This window comes from Lepisma saccharinum, chromosome 4, assembly GCF_977018435.1.
Source record: "Lepisma saccharinum chromosome 4, izLepSacc3.1, whole genome shotgun sequence".
Taxonomy (NCBI): domain Eukaryota; kingdom Metazoa; phylum Arthropoda; class Insecta; order Zygentoma; family Lepismatidae; genus Lepisma; species Lepisma saccharinum.
Window position 1 is genome coordinate 114,587,713 of NC_139232.1, and position 18,526 is coordinate 114,606,238.

General features: G+C 36.5%; 1 protein-coding gene across 2 annotated transcripts; it reads left to right on the forward strand.

Moving 5' to 3' along the window:
• Positions 1-1,029: 1,029 nt before the first annotated feature.
• On the forward strand, positions 1,030-12,258 carry LOC145987348 (uncharacterized). Of its 2 annotated transcripts, none has more exons than XM_083121869.1 (4): positions 1,030-1,119; positions 4,134-4,231; positions 5,568-5,702; positions 11,950-12,257. In XM_083121869.1, exons 2-4 carry the CDS (start codon positions 4,165-4,167, stop codon positions 12,213-12,215), a joined length of 468 nt encoding a protein of 155 aa, XP_082977995.1. In that variant the 5' UTR covers positions 1,030-1,119; positions 4,134-4,164; the 3' UTR covers positions 12,216-12,257. The 2 variants fall into 2 exon arrangements, with proteins under 2 accessions (XP_082977995.1, XP_082977996.1); XM_083121870.1 differs by lacking the exon at positions 1,030-1,119 and adding an exon at positions 1,143-1,436 and having other exon boundaries at positions 11,950-12,258.
• The last annotated feature ends 6,268 nt before the right edge of the window (positions 12,259-18,526 follow it).

Consider the following 18,526-nt stretch of genomic DNA (forward strand, 5'->3'; position numbering starts at 1 on the left):
GTTAGTATTTAGGTTTCCTTTGATCTGGTCTGTTGCCCCACACTATAAAAATATTATCAGAGTAACATCCTCAGAAAAAAATATGAATCGAGATTCAAGATGGCGGACATTTTCCAAAATGGAGGATATCAATTTTATAGCTAAATATTTTTAACAGCCGTCACGGCATACAACGTAGCATTTGCTACATTTTCCAGACTATTGAATATGGAAAAATCCAGTTAAAATACCAGGTGGACTTTGATAGAATTGTTTCATTGATTTTGTTTATTTTACTTCGTCACTTTTAGCTAATCGTGAAGATGAAGATGAGGGACGAGGCGATGAAATTGATGAAGGGACAATCACAAAGAACGCCCACGCCCAGACCGGGATTCGAACCCGGGACCCCTGGCGTCGTAGCGCGCTGTAATAACCACTACGGCACGGAGGCCGGTGGATTTTGATAGACGTAACGTTGAAGTGTGATTGCTTAGAAGACTATCGAAGATATTGTATTTGAGAGTAAATGCACCTATCTTAGTCCACATGACATATTCGTCCCTAACGAATTCCTTGATTAATTTTACCTTTATGCTAAAATCTTAAATTCATGTCTCCTTTATGGAGTTTATATGTGAGTAGCGACATTTGTCACACCGAAATAAATTCACGTTTTCGTACCAGAATGACACAAGCTACACATGTCGCTTGGGCTTGGCAAGTGTTTCCGGGGAAGGGGGAGGTATGGATACCGAACACATACTGGTCTCTCCCCCAAGTACATCGGTGGAATCTGTAGTACAGAAGTGTGTCCCTGCCGGGAATCAAACCGAAGAACCACAAAAATCGATTGCGTCAACAACTTCCGCCAATGTTTTTTAATGGTTACAAACGCTTATAAAGAAAGGGATACGACAATATATTGGCAAGGAGAAGTGAACCGAGACGTAAACTGGTAATTTTCTTTGGGTTTACGATATTGGCCAATGGCAGTTTAAACTCTGAAATCCCATGTACCATATTTATGGTTACTTTGCTTTTACAGCTGTGGAGGTCGTAACTTCTCTTGCCCAATGTAAAGAAGCAGTCTCCACAAAGAGCTATTTCTCTACGCAGAACAACACAGGCGTTTCAAGGGTAAGAGAAAAGAATTCCTCTGTTCCAGCAAACTTTTGAGATGACCGGATGGCAAGATTTCAGTTTATGTCATTACAAGATTAAGTGAGTGGTAGCGTCGTCGCCTTGCAATCAAGGGGTCCCGGGTTCGATACCTGGTGGGGGCACAAGTGCTTCGGATCCCACTTTAAACTGTAGGTCCAGTCCCGATTAGCCTTCCTGTGCATAAAGTGGACTTAAAACACCAAATCATTCAATCAATCAAAGATTAAGTGAATAGGCCTTGTATATTTCAAAGCTTAGACAGCTTTTGAATCAGTTTCCAAATTCAAGTACTGGTGAGTAACACTAACAAAAGAAAATGATAGGAAATAAGAACAAGATTTAATTCAGGAAATGCTTGTAATTTATCATCTCGTATAATGTCTAAGAAACTAAAAAAAGAAATTACGATTTTTTTTGCCTGTGGCATTATATGGATGTGAAACTTGGTCCCTTACATTTGGACGTAAATTAAGATAAAATAAAGTCCTTAGAAAAATATTTGGACTTAAAAGGGATGAAGAGACAGGTGAGTGGAGAACGTTACATAATTTAGAACTACATAATATGTATTCCTGTCTAGATATTATTATAATAATAAAATCGAGAAGACTTAGATAGGCTCGAATGTGGCACGAATGGGAGAGGAAAGAAGAGTTTAAAGGATTCTTGTTGGGAAACCTGGTGGTAAGAGACCTCTAGGAAGACCAAGACGAAGATGGAGGGACAACGTTGAGATGGATTTAAAGGAAATCGGTAGGGATGGAAAAGAGTATATAGATCTTGCTCAAGATAGGAACAGATGGAAGGCTTGTGTTGCTGCAGCCAGAAACCTTCGAGTTTAAGAAGGCTAAAGAATTAATTATTTATTAACTTTAGATTATGTTCCCATTAAAATATATGAATGAAAGAGAATCATTCATTCATGGTAAGATGATGATGATATAAAAGAGATGGCATTTTAAAAATAAAATATTAAACGCGAATTTTAATGGTTGATACAATAGTGTTATATAGGCTCCAGTGCAGCGTTATTGTCGGTTTGTATACTGTTAAGGACTATAATAATATTGATAATTACACTAAAATTAAAAATATGGCATTTTTTTATATATAAAAAAAGCGAAAAAATGAACAGAAAAAGCAAATATTGAGTGCCTGAAAGTCAGCAAGATAGAAGTATTTGACCGTAATAAGTAGAAGCATTGTAGCACAAGTTATACGCTAATGCAGCAGTTCTTAAAACTTTCTTCTCACTGTACCATTTAGTCGTAACCAGGATGGATAAAAATCATGATTATTATTAAAAAATCATTTTTGGTGATTCTTTTTATTAAAATCTATTTTTTTAATATTTTTTAAAAAAATACGCTTAAAATTGAATGTATAATTTTTGGCACCATCATACATATATGTTTTTTTCTATACGAGTAGAAAGGCGTTTTGTGGCAAACGACCCTGTAAAATATTTGAACAGTTTGATTAAAGCAAATAAAAAATCATATGTAAATATACATTTTTCTGTTTGAATTTACTATGGAAATGTTTGTTGAGTGTGTTAGTGAAACTCCTAATAATTTGAGTAAATTTTCTTCTAGTGAAAATATAAAATTATGCGTGTATTAATTATATAATTGTAATTAAACTTTTTTTATAGTCTTTGTAGCTGAATTTTGACAATTTTTTAAATGATAGTTTGCAAAATATCAGCTATCGTGTTTATTTACAGTTTAAGGTTTACACTATTTACGGTTTAGCATGATTATTATATTGTACATTATTCTACACAAAATGGTTGCTTATTTTTGCCTATAAAATTATTGAATTTTAAATCAAGATAAATTTAAATGTGTTTACAGTTTACATATAACATTTCCTTTCGTATGAGCTTCGCCCCAGCAGTGCATATATTTTGTTTCCTTTCCTATCTTAGAACCTAATAATCATCATTAAATGATTACGAGATTAATGCACTTTCACCAAAAGTGATTCTGATATCTGCAAAATCCTCATTACGTTATTCTGTAAATTATTTTTTCAAGTGATTTAAATCAGTGATTTTTTTTTCAAAACAATCACCTGATATACATCAGTCCACCTTGGTCGTAACTAAGCGTCTAATATATCCCCAAAATAGGTTCTCTTCGAATAGTGGGTTTTGGGAAATTGTTTTGCCTGACTGATTGGTGGGGCATTCTTGATATGTTGGAGGTGTGTATGTGCAATAGAATAAAATTACATGGCAGACAAATAAACATTAGAATTCTACGTTTGGGTGTTTCTACGTTTACAATCTGTATGATTGTTTAGTTACAAAAATAAAAATTCGAAACACATGTATGCTAAAAAGTAAAAAAACTATAATTTTCATATTTTTTTCAGAGTTATTGAAAAAGTAAAGAACAAAAGTAAGTTTGTAAAGAAACTGTCTGGCACAATTTTTTAGTTTTTATTGTAAATTGTCAGAGTTTGTTTTGAAATTGATGTGCCTGTATAGCCTGATACAGTTTCTTGATGTCTGGTTGTGCACTTGAAACTTTGAAAATTCGGCTCCAATTTAGTCTATTTCGTCACTTGATTTTTAGGTGCACCATGGACCAAAAAACACTCTCTGAGCTGATTGCGTACACCATTCAAGTACTTCATGTACCACTGGAGATACGCGTACCACAGTTTGAGAACCACTGCGCTAATGACTAAGGTTAACCAGAGGGAATACGGCGTATACAGTCGTTCAACGGATCCTCTGCGACAACCACGGTAACTTGGTATCCAGCCATTCTTCAACAGCATAAAACACAGTTAATTTTACCATTTGGTCTAGGGTGCGGAAGTTCTCGGATACAATCTACTTCTTTAAGTAATTCTCGGCGATAATAATACGAAACAGATTATTAAATTACAAACATAATGAAATGCTCTTTTCAACTGTCAAACGACCATTACCCGAATCTCTGTGACGTCATCTCACTAAGAATTTTCTATAATTCCAGGTACGCCTCTATCGGAAATTAATTTCCAAATATGTTTCTGAACTGGATTGCAAAATTTTTGTGTGCATCAGCGTTATTTCAATGTAGCCTCTCTCTACGTAAGTATACGGTTTATTGTAATGCAAGTTGTATAATAATAACCAGTATTGTAGTCCATCTAGGTGTTCCATGGTCTGTTTTCTTTAACAACAATTACTAGAGGCACATATTTTTGGTAAATAAAAAAGCAAAATTTCGGTACAAAAATAGAGTCGATTTCGGGTTCAAAAGCGGTAACTGAAATGAAATTTTGGTGTTATAGCGGTGAAAATCGGATTAAAAGTGGTACATAAAATTACATTTTGGTTTTAAAATTGTGAATATAATCCTAAATTTAATTTTAAAACTGAACTTACTTCACAAAATAAACATATCCCTTCTAATAACACATTTTATGTAGTTATCAGAATATTAAGTTTATTTCTGTATAAAGTAGTCCATTTTTTCTTCTCAAATATTTACAGCAGAATTACTTAATTTTACGTGAATTGCATAACTCACAGGATAATTCAAACTTCATAAAGTGTCGCATCGGTAAATACACGTATACTCTAAATTTTGTGTTTAAGAGTCTATATCGCATTTTTCAGTTCTTTTCGCATCATTTCGTGACAAAACAGGGTAGGAAAATGCCCTTCACACCTTTCAGAAACATGAAAAATTGACATTATAATGTATTATTTCACATTTCGTGTTTTCATCAAAAACGAAATATGCATGCCTCTAACAATTACACATTTGAAGAAAGAATTCGAGTGTTAGAAATGCGGACTGAATTTGACGACAAAATATTTTGCCTACGCCTAAAATGAAATCAAGACGGAATCTGACATACTGATGACATTCACCTCTTGATTCGAATCATAGAAGAAAGTTGAAGGAAGAAATAGTTCTTTTAGCCATTAGGAAGAAACCTGCCCATGTCACTCTTATCATGAAATATTCCGAAATATTGAGAAATAGTACATATTAGTCAGGAGGTTTAAGTCACAATTTAACTAATCTATACATTTTATATGTAAAAGTATATAACTTGGAAAAATTGTTATGTTATTGGTATACTTATTTAGTGATTTTAATTGTTGGCAGGCATGAATGGCGCCAGAAACCATTTCTAGCTTGTAACTTTTGAATCTGTTTTCATTTTCCTTTTTTGTTTTAAAGATGTTTTAAGACAAAACTTTCTTGATATTACAGAGTTTTCTCTAAACTGTACGCGAAACCCACAACGCTTAAAATCACTAAATAGATATAAATAACATACTTGGCAAATTTCATACAAAATTCACAATTCTCACTTTAGTTTTCAGTTTTATTCCTCCTGACTACATGTAGCGTAGGTCATACTGCTTTAGGAAACTATGGAATTAATATTGGATAAATTATTAATTTCAGTTGTAACGAAGTATAAGAAGCTTGAGGATGATTTTTGCCTGCCTGGGACATCTTGGAAAGAAGACTGCAACACTTGTTACTGTGATAAGCCTAATGTGAAAAGATGCACTGACAAAAAGTGCCCTGCTACACATGGTAAGACCACAAAATCTACTTGGTTCCCTTTGTGTATCATATTTTACAAAACCATCTCGTTTATTGGTATGCTGAAATTTCACTGCTAGTAAATGTACATGTAATATACCACTCAGGGTTGGCGATGTTCGGGAAATAATATGTTCGGGAACTATAACCAGAAGACATCCATTCTGTAGGTAAAGAGGGCCTAATTTTCATCTTCTCCTTTAATGAAGTTTTATCTTAAATACCTGACTGACGTTGCATTAGTCTTGTTGACTTTGATTACATCCCCGTTTTTAGTCTGTGCTAGTTAGTTCTTGTTGATCTTGTGTTTGATGGGACAGAAAAATTTAGACGATTTAAATTTGGCGCCATAGAAACAACGACCCCGCTGCTGTAACTAAGCGTGTTTTTCGATGATATTTTGAGACCAGGAGGCCTCTTACTGACAATGGATGCAGCAGTCCTGGATTGTGTAACACAATTTAGTATTGTATGGCTTATCGGAACCTCTCCATTCCTTCCGATGTTAAAATGCTGTCGGTAAACACGCTTAGTTACAGTAGCGGGGTCGTTGTTTCTAAAGAACATTCCACAGCAAACGCTCTATGCTCTTCCCACCAACGTTGTACGACGACTGAAGGCTCTACACAGGGATGTGTGTTTCACCACGCCACCTACAAAGATGTCGGTATGGTCCCAAATTTATATCGTCTACGTTTTTCTGCCCCACCCTGTACGTACAGTGCGTCTAATTCCTTGCGAGGCCGAGAGATCGGAATAAGTGTGGCGGGTGGCGTTAGCGGAGATGCCCACATTTTAGACTAGTAACGCCTCGCTTAAGGTTACCCTCGAAAGCGTTTGCTTCGCTCGGAATCGTTTGGAGGTTTCGAATGTGCAACACTGTATCACGATTACGTTGCAGACTAAACCGTTAAAAGTCATCGGTCTTCGTGAGCATTGTTTGCAATCTGAAAGCTCCGAGGTTGAGTTGTTCTTTCCTTCGCGACTACGGGTACCCTGGACAGAGCTGCGATTGGAGTGAGGAACAGACCTTGAACCAAGAGCGTGTTAATTTCGTACTGTGTGAATGAGTGTGGTTTTTGGTTACTTGCCGTGCTACTTTTTGTGTAATTGTAGTGTGTGTGTGTGTTGTGTGTAAGTGAGGTGATTGAAATGCCAGCCGCAAAGTTCACGTTATAACAAAGAATTTTTATGTATGACACTTACGTGAAAACAGACTCGTGTCGAGACGTGTGTAGGCAATTTGCACAGAAATTGCCTGGCGTTTCACCCCCAGGTAGAGAGACGGTTAGACTGGATCGTTAAATTTTAGAACCCTTAAGCAAAAACGACGGATTCTAACCGAAGAAAAACTCGAATGAATTGGGGCAGCGACGCTCTCCAAACAAACCTCTACGCCGCCGTGTTCCACAGGAGGTGGGCGTGTCAAAATAGAGTCTACCGAAATAACCCTCATAGTATCGACGAACTAAAAGACAATATAAGGGAAGAACTTGGAAGAATTACGGAAGAAGAAGTTTTGCGTGTGAATCAAAATTTCATCAAACGATGCCAGGAATGTGTGAATGTAGGTGGACATCACTTTCAACAACTCTTTTAAGACAGGTTAGTGCTCGTTTGGCAATATTAATATAAATATCTGCATGCTAAAGATATGCCCATAAAAATAAGCGGAACGTTACTGGTCGAAACGTTCGGCATCTCCGCTGGCGCCGCCCGCCACACTTCTCCCGATCTCTCGGTCTCGCAAGGAAATGGACGCACGGTATATATATATCTCTCTGTTTCTGGTCCAAATATGTGGGGGCTATGCTAGTTCCACGTGCCATGTAGCCGCCGCTCAATATTCCTATTCTCAATATACGTATTCATCAATTTATAACGAAATTAAAAATAAAATTAGGTTATGTAAGATATGAAGTTTGCATGTCTGCTAGTTCGTGACGAGTGTGCGGTGGCTGGATATTCAAAATAGACACGATATCTGTTTCATGGAGATGTCTCAGAGAAAGTAAATCCATGGCAAGCAATGGCGAGGAAAAAGATGAGAACAGAATCAATTCTGGAAAGATTATTTTAGAAGTCATGGTCCAGATAAGGGAACAGCATTCAATAATAGGGGAGACAAATATCATGAATATTATTTTCATTATTTTAAAACAGAACGAAAGTTTTGAGGTGGGGTGATGGATATAAAATGTCACAGTATGATGATATGTATCTCAATACATCATTACTCTCTATCCGTGAACAGAAAAGGTACAAATGCAAATGGTCAAATGGCGATATTGAATATCATAATAGAAATTATGTAACTTTATGTAGCCATTTTGGTATCAATACCTTGAAAGACAGAAGAGTTTTTAATGATCTAATGTTTTTACGTAAATTATTAAGACAAGATTGGCTATGTTCTGAGCTGTTAGAGAGAATAAATTTCCATGTAACACTTTTTGGAGCGAGGAACAGAACACCTTTCTACACGCCATTTTCAAGATTAAACATACACAAAAACTCGCCAATAATAAGAGTTCAGGAATCGTTTAATGAATTATCCTTAGTGTATGATTTGGATATATTTTTTTATTCATGTTATGCTATCAGGCGCAAAATTTTGTAAAACATTATATTTTATCGGATTTGTGAAAGAGTTTTAACTGTATTTATATGTTGTTATGCTATCATAAATCTTAACATTATTTTATGTATTAACATTAACATGATTAACATTTGTTAAAATTGCATTTTTAAAATTGTATTTGTGTACATTATGTTGGGCATAAATGGGAGTTCGGCCCTGTGATAGACTAATAAAGAAATTAAATGAAATGAAATGAGAAAATATAAAGCTACGCAAGTAAATGAATAAGTCCACTTGAGGAGATTTAATCCCCTATCACACGGAACTGGATTTCTAGTTGGAATGCCCTAGTTGGCGCTGAACTAACTTTCTAGGTAGCAATCATGGCCGCCTGACTGACTGCTTGACTGGTTTGGAGGAATAGGACATGTTCTAATTGCTACTTGCTTTCCTCGACTGGATTCTGTGGAACAGCCAATCAGAGCAAAGTTCCGCCATGTGAAGATAATCTGTGAGTGTGCAAAAGAGCGTTTTTGTCTTTGGTTTCCGACTGTTACTCCAGCAATGTATAATGTATACAGCATGAAAGGCGCGTTGACTATGCTGAGTGCACGGTGTTTACATTTGAAACAACTAAAATATGCTTCCATACGTACACAGTAAACGTTGTAAAGTATGTATTTAAGCAGCGCCATTGTTTCGTACCTAATAATGTTTTATACGAAACGTTATTCCTCTCGGTTGAATAGTTATCGGCTTTTAAAAATGTGAAGTGATACATTGTTTACTCCTCACGCGGCCGCCATTACAACTTCCCTCGTATGGGAACAAAAGTCTATCGACAAGTGAGGCGAAAACTAGCAAATTGATAGCAAGTCCAGCGCCAACTAGGGCATACCTACTGGATATCCAGTTCCGTGTGCTGCGGGCTTTAGAAATGTAACAACCCGGGGGAGGGGGTGGGGGGGCTCTGTGAGGTGGTCTGAGTTAAAACGTGGCCAGCGGAGCTTTTTTTTTTTTTTTTTCGGGACCTTGAACGCGATAACCACAATCAGTTATCAGTTTGCTTTCAGTTGCACCATACATAGATAGTTGTACATAGAGAGTGAGTGCTTTGTGCATTTAGTCATATTTGCTCCCACAAAATTCTACAACGGGAAATCCATAACTCGCTCCAACTCAAGTGAAAAGTGAGATAAGAGAACACGCAGGCGTCTTCTTGGCGCCCGGTTGTCGGTCTGTCTGCTGCACATAACAATTAGTGTCCCAATCTTCCACCCTTTTTTCCTTCAGTACTTTTAGCCACGACACGCCCAGTTTCTGTCAACATTTTCGTGGGCGTAACTTGGGACCTATTTTTGAGGGGGTAGAATCAAATCCGGGACTTAACTTTGTGGGAAGAGATTCCATCCCATTAAAACAGCGTCCAGGATTATTTGCTAAATAACTGTGACGTTTGCGAAATCAAAAATATTACTCTTTATTACTTCGCTGCTCAGATTCCCTAACTTGTAAATTTTATTAAACTTGAAAATTTGGGGGTGAAAGTGCCCACTTCCCCCCATTAAGTTAACGCCTATGAACATTTTCAAGTACTTCAACAAATACTGTCTTTATAAGTAATTTCAAAAATAATTTTAACGTTATTTTATGGACCTTTTGAGAATGTTTAGGTCGTCGATCTACAAACCCTACTAAAAAAACAACCACGAATTATTATTAATTCTAGAGCTGAGCCAATACCAGTTTGAACTAATACCGATATCTGAAGATTGTAATAATTAAAAATTGTTCAAATATATGAATTACTAGAGGAAAATATCTAAATATGGGCCCCCTTTTTATGTTGTAATCTTCGGAGGGGAAAAAATAATATATCAAGCACCTGCCTTTAAAATGCATATCTATGAAATATGTACTTAAATATAATAGCATGCTAAAGTATAGAAGATCTCATTTTTTTTTAAAAAAAGCAATTTCCAAAAAATGGTAAAATGTTGTATTTCAAAATTGTGGTTTAAATATGGGCGACTAGTGGCAATATCACAAAAAGCGATTAATTTTTTAAAAAACAGTCATTTATCGCTAAAACATTATAAAATTCATATTTATGAATAATCTGTTGTTTTGAAAATCACGCGGAATGGGAAAAACATCCAAATATTTGTTGAAAATGTGATCTCAATATTAGACCTCATGTCATAGCCCATATTTAGACCATCATGCTATTTTCTTCTTCAATTTATTTTCACTCTCTGTGGTACATATTTCACAAACAAATCATGGCATCATAAAAGCCCACATTTGTTTTATGTACCGCTAATATCATAACCTATACAAAGCAAATGAGAATTCAGAAAACGCTGAGTTAAAACATACCTGCAAAAGGTTTTCGGAGGTCCCAATTCTATAATGCGTCCAAGGGCGAAACTAACCACCACTTTCTCTTGCGAATTGGCGCCGAACCTTTGTCCTTGCCAGATAACGAGTTCCCTTAGCCTCTACCAGGCTGCAGCACCCGGGAGCGCTGATAACTCCAAAACCCATATTTAAACCTTCGCCCATATTTAGACCTTCTACTCTATTAGTGTGTAAGTATTCCACTCCAATCCTATGCATCAATATACTACGATTTTTGCTTTAAAATAGTCAAGAATTGCATCAGAATATTTCATTTTTCTCTGTCGCGGGAATCTTTGGAGGGAGCGAACGAAAGCAAGTCTCTGCGCGAGAAGTGACTCGAGAGAGTTCGACCAATGAACATGTGCGAGAGAACGGGATTACGTGGAGTTGTAATGCTAGAGACCTGAAATAAAATTTATCTCAAAATTGCATCCAAAGTACGAAAAGTATGGTAGAAGTTTGGGCAACAATAGTTTAGAAAAATGGATTGTTAAGCCAGATTTTTTTTAATGAAGTGGTATAGTCTAAGGGTTTAAATGTTTTTAATGTTTAGACCTACCTACAAGTATAGGTCAAAATATCATTGCTTAGAAATGGAACCCTTTTCTTCAGCATGGGCTCAAATATGGCAAATTCTTTAAACTATTGTTACCCAAATTTCTACCATAATATTCGTACTTAGGATGCAATTTTGAGCAAAGTATACTTGAATATCATAGAAAATATACTTCATTAGCTACAAAATGAATTTTATTTCAGGTCTCTAGCTCTCATAGTTTTTGAGATATTCAAGTTTCAGTATGCTAAATGATCAAAAAAAGCCATGCGCCATGTTGGAAAAAATGGCCGCCCCAGAAGAAGTAAGGACAGTAAATTTTTTAGAACATTGGTTTTGATATCTAGAAACATATACGAACCTATGAACTAAAAATGATTTTTTTATAAAATGGTCATACAACCAATTATTTTAAAATTGGTTGATTTGACATGGAATGACCCCACTCGCTCTCTCTCCCCTTATCTACCATTATGCGCGGTCTTGCTTCAGAGATTCCTGGGATAGAGTATAGTTGTTATGTTAACAAAGTGCAAAGTAAAAAGAAACTTCGAATTTTTCATAATTTTCAGGATAATTGGACTCCCCGAGAGTGTGATACCACTGGTATCGGCAGATACCGATACCCGGGTCAACTCTAATTCATTCCTTGATATTTGTGTAAACAATGCGAAACTTAGCAACCATTTTGTTCGCAGACTTCCCGAACATCGAGAACTGCACGCCGGGAACAGCATGGAAGAGAGACTGCAACCAGTGCTACTGCATAAGGAAGGGCCAGATAGCGTGCACCTTGATGCAGTGCCCGATGCAGAAGAAGTGCATTCTGGGGGCCAAGTGGTTCGAGGGCTGCGAGGTGTGCTTTTGCGACAACCAAGGCAGCAGCAACTGCTTCAGGACATTCTGCAAGGAGGCGTTGCCCCCAATGCGAGAATACAAGTTCCCATGCATGCTATTCGCATAGCGAACTTTAATTTGAATTTTGAGCATTGATGACAATAAATTGCTGGATTTCAAAGCCTTTCTTTTATTTTTCTTACATGACGTTGGTTTCCTATCTTTCAAGGTTAACCAAGGATCAGGTTGATTTAAATCGCGACTTAAATCAAGATTTAAATAAATAAGTCATAGAATATTGTACATAACGATTTTGTAGACATCACAATTACTTGTGTTGAAAGTACATTAATCTCGAAATCATTTAATGGTGTTTATTAGGCTCTAAGAAAGGAAAGGGTGAAGCACATATGAAAGGAAATGTAATAAGTAAACTGTAAACACACTTAAATTTATCTTGATTTAAAATTCAAAAATAGCAAACATTTTGTGTAGAATAATATACACAATTCTAATCATGTAAATAGTGTATCATTAATCTGTAAATAAAGATGACAGCTGATATTAAGCAAACTATCATTTAAAAAATTGCCAAAATTCAACTTCAAAGACTATAACAAATGTTTTAAGTTACAATCATACAGTAAATTCAGAATGTTTTATTGACACTGGAAAAAATACTGAAATTATTATAGTTTCATTAACACACTCAAGAAACATTTCCATGGTAGGTTGATATATACAGTATCAGAAACAGAAATATGTATATTTACATATAATTTTAATTTGCTTTAATCAAACTGTTCAAATATTTTACATGGTCGTTTATCAGAAGAAGCATATCTATATAGAAAAACATATCTATATGTATGGTGCCTAAAATCCTACAAGCAATATTAAGCGTGTTTTTTTTTAAAAAATGATTTAAATGTACACTGTTTAAAAAAAATCATGATTTTTATCAACCCTTATAAGGATTCAAGGTTATTTATTGAATTAGAAGAGGTACAGACAAAAACTGAGTATTCATTCAGATTCGTAATAAACAATTACAAATTTTGATCACTTGTTTTTATAAGCTTCCTCGACTTTGAAGACCAGAGTATATATTCCTATATGTGTGTTTCACCTACGTCACAAAGTGTTGCATTGTGGCTTCCTTGTAAGCATCCGGAATTCAGTCGGACGGGTGGGAGATACTAACAGACATTCGTGATTTAAAACAAACGTGCAGTTGCTGCAGATGTAACGAACGCTACGTGGTGGATATTTCATTGCAAACTACAAATAAAATTGGCTGCAAACATGGCGGCTGTGCGCATCCTGACGTCACATGAAACCTACCTATAGCTCTTTAAGATACTATAAAACTGTATAATCCTATAGCTTGGGTTAACCACATTCGGGTCTGGCCTCATAATACAGCATTTTTACCTCTGGTCTGCTGTTTTTGGTTGTTTTTAAAAAAATCATAGAAAAAATATTTTTAATATGTTTTTATTTACCACACATTTCTTAAATCTACAAAACTTCCTCTTTTCAATAAACAAAAATTTGTTAAATTTTCTTTTCATTTTCAGACATTTTTGAATATTTTTTTCAGCAATGTTAATGTTTTGTGAAAAAAGAGAACGTACAACATTGTAACAAATGTTAATATAGAGATATTTTAAGTTCGTAATCTGGAAATTTCATTAATTAACTACATAAACTATCAATACATCTTTTGAATCTTGCATAAGAATACTTCTTATGTGCACATAACAAAAAATAATTACAAAAATAATTACAAATTACAGGTAATTAGCTTTTGTATGAAAAAGTGGCTGCAGGACAGGACCAGACGATGTATCAGTTGGTTCTGCGTAATCTGTAAAAATTAAACAAATAAATAAATAAACTAAATAAATAAAATAAATTTTCATTTGACATACACTATACAAAACAATAAATGTAGGAGAATCAAGCAAGAGGCAAGATGAATAAACCCAAAAAAATTACCTCTTCTCACTTCATTCATAAAAGACTAGAATTTGCAACACTGTTTATATTGTCAACAATTAATAATTACGAATATAACCTACCTTCCAAATCTTCAAATTCATCTGCATCATCAAAATCGTCGCTAACTTCAAACTCTGAGGCGGAATCCTCATGCAGAATTTCCGCTATGCAGTCTGGATCTAACGACGCCATTCTAAAAATGCAACGTCATCAACTTGACTCCCGACAACAAACAGTCGCAGGTGCGAGATAAAAATAGCACATGAGTCATCTAATGGTCGGAATTTCAACAGAGGGGCTTGAATTAACACGCACATGAGACGAAGTACGAACATAGCCCGTAGTTCAATAGGCAAAGCGATTGCATACCGCAGGATGGGCTATGCCCGTCGTTCGTCCACATTGACTTTAAGTGCACTGCGGGCTATGCCCGTCGTGAGACCCCAATGTGTTAAGTCTGTATTTTTCATAAACATTATTTGATGATTGTACCACTGTGGAAGTTTATATGATCTAATTATAAATCAATAGAAATAGTAATTGGCTCCTGGAAAACTAGAGTTTTTTCTGAGATTTCTCAAAACATCGGGAAATTTCAAAGTCTAATCAAAAGTACAAACAGCTTCGACTTTCGTTAACTTTCTCATTGAACTACGAGTTTCTTGATTAACGTGTATAGAAGTCCTAAGTCATGCTTTGAAGTTCGTGTTAGACATACATGTCTGTGTTTATTCATCTTCTACTGTATTTCATCATTGATGGGCAAGTTAAGTTGAAATATGTAAAAAACGGCGAATAGCAATTCCAATAATTGATTGTAAATTTAAAGAAGTACACGTGAGGATGTAGAAACTTCACTGAATGCTTACGTGATTAGCTCATATCTCATGTGTTTGTAGAAAAAGGATTCGATTCGGGTATTGTTTGATATTTCATTAGTGTGATATGTATCGAATTATCAGTATATTACAATACTAAAAAGGTTGTCGTTCTCATGGGATATCAATACAACACAAAGCATTGGCTTATTCATACGTAAGGCGCTATATTAAAGCTTGTGCGTGTGTGTGTGTGTGTGTGTGAGAACATTAAAATCAAGAATATTCTCGTTGCTTTCAGAATACCGTAACGAAGAAGGGAGAATTAATGGGGCAAACATTTTTCTTTCGTCTTCTTCTAATGATTATGACCGATATACCAATTTCCATTTACCATTACCATCGGTCTTTCTCTTCACTTCCCCAAGATCTCATTTTTCTGCTCTCTGAGAAAAGGAGAGCCGTCTCAAACGAACCAGCATTCTTTCCCATGAAGTCCGGCCTATATTTGATATTCAAGAGAAGGAAGCCAGTGTGTTCCCGCAATAAACTTTCATATCTATCCAGTCCACGTTCGGCTCTGTCACCATAAATTCACGTTCGGCTTGATGGTTGAAATTTGGAGAAGCAGGGGGCCAACGGCGAGATCACGAAATTTCAAGCTATTTAAAATTTAAAAATCCCAACGCGACGCTCGCCCTCGTCCTGAACAACGACCCTCTATTCTCGAGGAACTAAGCAGCTGCCCAGGCCCGGAATCAAAACAACAGATCTGCACATAACAGACTGAAACAGACAACATAACTTCTGCGAGCGCGCCAACCAGTCTACAGTTTGGACATTTCCTTGTCAATGTGACGGATATGAAAAATTTGAACTATAACCCTGCCCGAAAATATCTCTTCGCCTCAGTGAAGTTTAGACAGCCACAGAACACATAACTTTAACTTTAACGAACTGTCCGCATAACTATAACGAACTCTCCGAGCTGTGAGCAGTTAAAATTAATTAGAGCGAGATACTTTTCGCCCTCCAAATCAACCCGCAAACCAGGAGTTATTGTGTTTCCGTGATACGCGATTATCGCTCTTTAGTGTAAACTTTAAGTCACGTGGGGGTGGAGCTATAGTAGACTGACCAATAACGAAAAAGGCATTCCACCCCGGTGGCAGCCTAGCCGAAGAATCAAGGGTGAAACCAAGATACATCAAGAACAGTCCCAATACATCGCTCCAACCCTCCAGGAGGGAAAAACTTTGCTCGAACAGTTTTCGGTACATCGCTTGAACCCATAAGAAGCTTCAACACAAGACTCCAAGAGAGACTTTCCTCTTCACTTCAGTGCGAAGTCATTATGTGTTTGCTCTCTGATCTACAGTCAAACTTTATTGTCTATTAAGAAGTGCATCAGTATTACTGTTTGTTTAGGTGTACGGAACGTCGCAAGCGCGTCTCTTGTCTTCACCCAGTGCATGATGGGCCTGTCGACTCACTGCGACAGTCAGCTGTTATGGTAACGTATGTAGTGTGATGAGACGATGTAAGTATTTGGACAGCTCATTAAATCATTTCTTTTCATATGTCTCAGTGTCCTAATTTCTTGTAAATAACAATAATTGTGATTACTGAACTTGGCTCGTGAATAAAGACCAGAGAATAAGGACTTGAATGGCCTTCTCCGCTGGCCGAATTACTGGCCGTTAACGAAACATAAAACACTCCTATTTGATAATGTACACTTGTCATGAATTTGTCTCGTGTATTTTCTTGCAGTACTATGGATTAACTAACATCCCATGCCAAAACTAAGATTCGAACCTTACCATCTTCGATTATATGATAGAGAATAAATGAGTGTATGATCATACAGTTATGTTGGGCTCTCCATCGTATACACCGTGTGCATAAGATAATTGCCAACAGATGTTTTGGAGTATTTTATGTGAAGTTCATTTTATTCATAGAAGGGTTAATTAGAACCGGGCTTACAGTTTAAAACGGAATCCGAACGACTATGTGCCTCCACTGAGTATCGAACCCGAGACTCCTTGATTTCAAGGCGGAGTTAGGTAATAGAATGGACACCAAAAATGTGAGAAATGTGTAGCTTCTTATATTATTCATGGACGCATTGTGTCATTATTGAAGCGCTTGAAACTTCTGGAAAACACATTCCAACATTCTAAAGAAATTTTTGAAAGTAGTATTGGGCAATAGAAATAACTTCAAGTAGTATAAAACATGATATTATAAACCCAAGAAAGGAAGAGCCCCCCTCAAGCAGATTTGCTTACACTTAAAACAAGCTCAACATGTCCATATGAGCTTTTTGCTCAAGTGTGGAACCCCCCTCTAATCCAAGATTTTTGTAAAAAAACCCTCATGGATTCCATGAGAAAGGAAGAGCCCCCTCAGATTGATGTGCCTATACTTACAAAAGGCACTTCTGTGAGATTGTTGTCCATAATTTTGTCAAAAATATGCTCCTCTTGATATTTTTTTTGGCCACACTTAAAACTAGGCCACGACACACCCACCCACACACACCCACACCCACCCACACTCACCCACACACACACACACACACACACACACACACACACACACATATTGACCTTGACCTTGACCTTGACCCTGAGCTTGACCTTGACCTTGACCCTGACCTTGACCTTGACCTTGACCTTGACCTTGACCCCGACCTTGACCTTGACCTTGACCTTGACCCTGACCTTGACCTTGACCTTGACCTTGACCCCGACCTTGACCTTGACCTTGACCTTGACCCCGACCTTGACCTTGACCTTGACCCCGACCTTGACCTTGACCTTGACCTTGACCTTGACCACACCCACCCATATACACACATACACACACACACATACACACCCACACACACACACACACACACACACACACACACACACGCACATACACACACACACACACATACACACACACACACACACACACACAAAGCACAGTGCTGAACCCAACTGATCCAGCATAGAATTTTGATTTCTATCCCAAGAAATTTTATATAAATACCAAAGCCAAAAATATTAACACACATACACACATACATATATATACACACACACAGTACAGTGCTGAACCCAACTGATATTTTTATCCAGCATAGAGTTTTGAATTGAAGCCCAGGAAATTTTATATAAATACCAAAGCCAAAAATATTAACACACACACATACATACATACACAAATCACACAGCTGAACCCAACAGATATTTTTTATTGTGTGATTGCTCTGTATAGCTTGGAATGCAAGACCATATTTTGTAATTTTGTAGACTAGAAACTTGACCCTGTGCACCAGAAACAGGCTCTCCACAAATTATGTGAACATCATGGAGTACATAATATATTTTACAATCTCAATTTAAATTCAGGAACAAGAGATTTGGATTTGATGTATCTGGAAATATTTTTGCATCTTGAATCAACCTGCAAACAATATTACATGTTAGGCTGGGCTATTTCAACAGCAGTAAATATTTACCAAATGTTTCAACGTTAAAAAACAATCAGAATAATATATTCCAGGAAATATAGATACCTGAACATGCAAACATATTTTGAAAGAAGAAACATTGCAAGA

What these genes read in the sequence shown, in the direction of transcription:
- LOC145987348 (XM_083121869.1), top strand. Translation starts at nt 4,165, where the DNA reads ATGTTTCTGAACTGGATTGCAAAATTTTTGTGTGCATCAGCGTTATTT. An exon ending in TCAATGTAGCCTCTCTCTAC is followed by an intron (nt 4,232 to 5,567) that starts GTAAGTATACGG and finishes TATTAATTTCAG; the next exon opens with TTGTAACGAAGTATAAGAAG. An exon ending in AAAGTGCCCTGCTACACATG is followed by an intron (nt 5,703 to 11,949) that starts GTAAGACCACAA and finishes TTTTGTTCGCAG; the next exon opens with ACTTCCCGAACATCGAGAAC.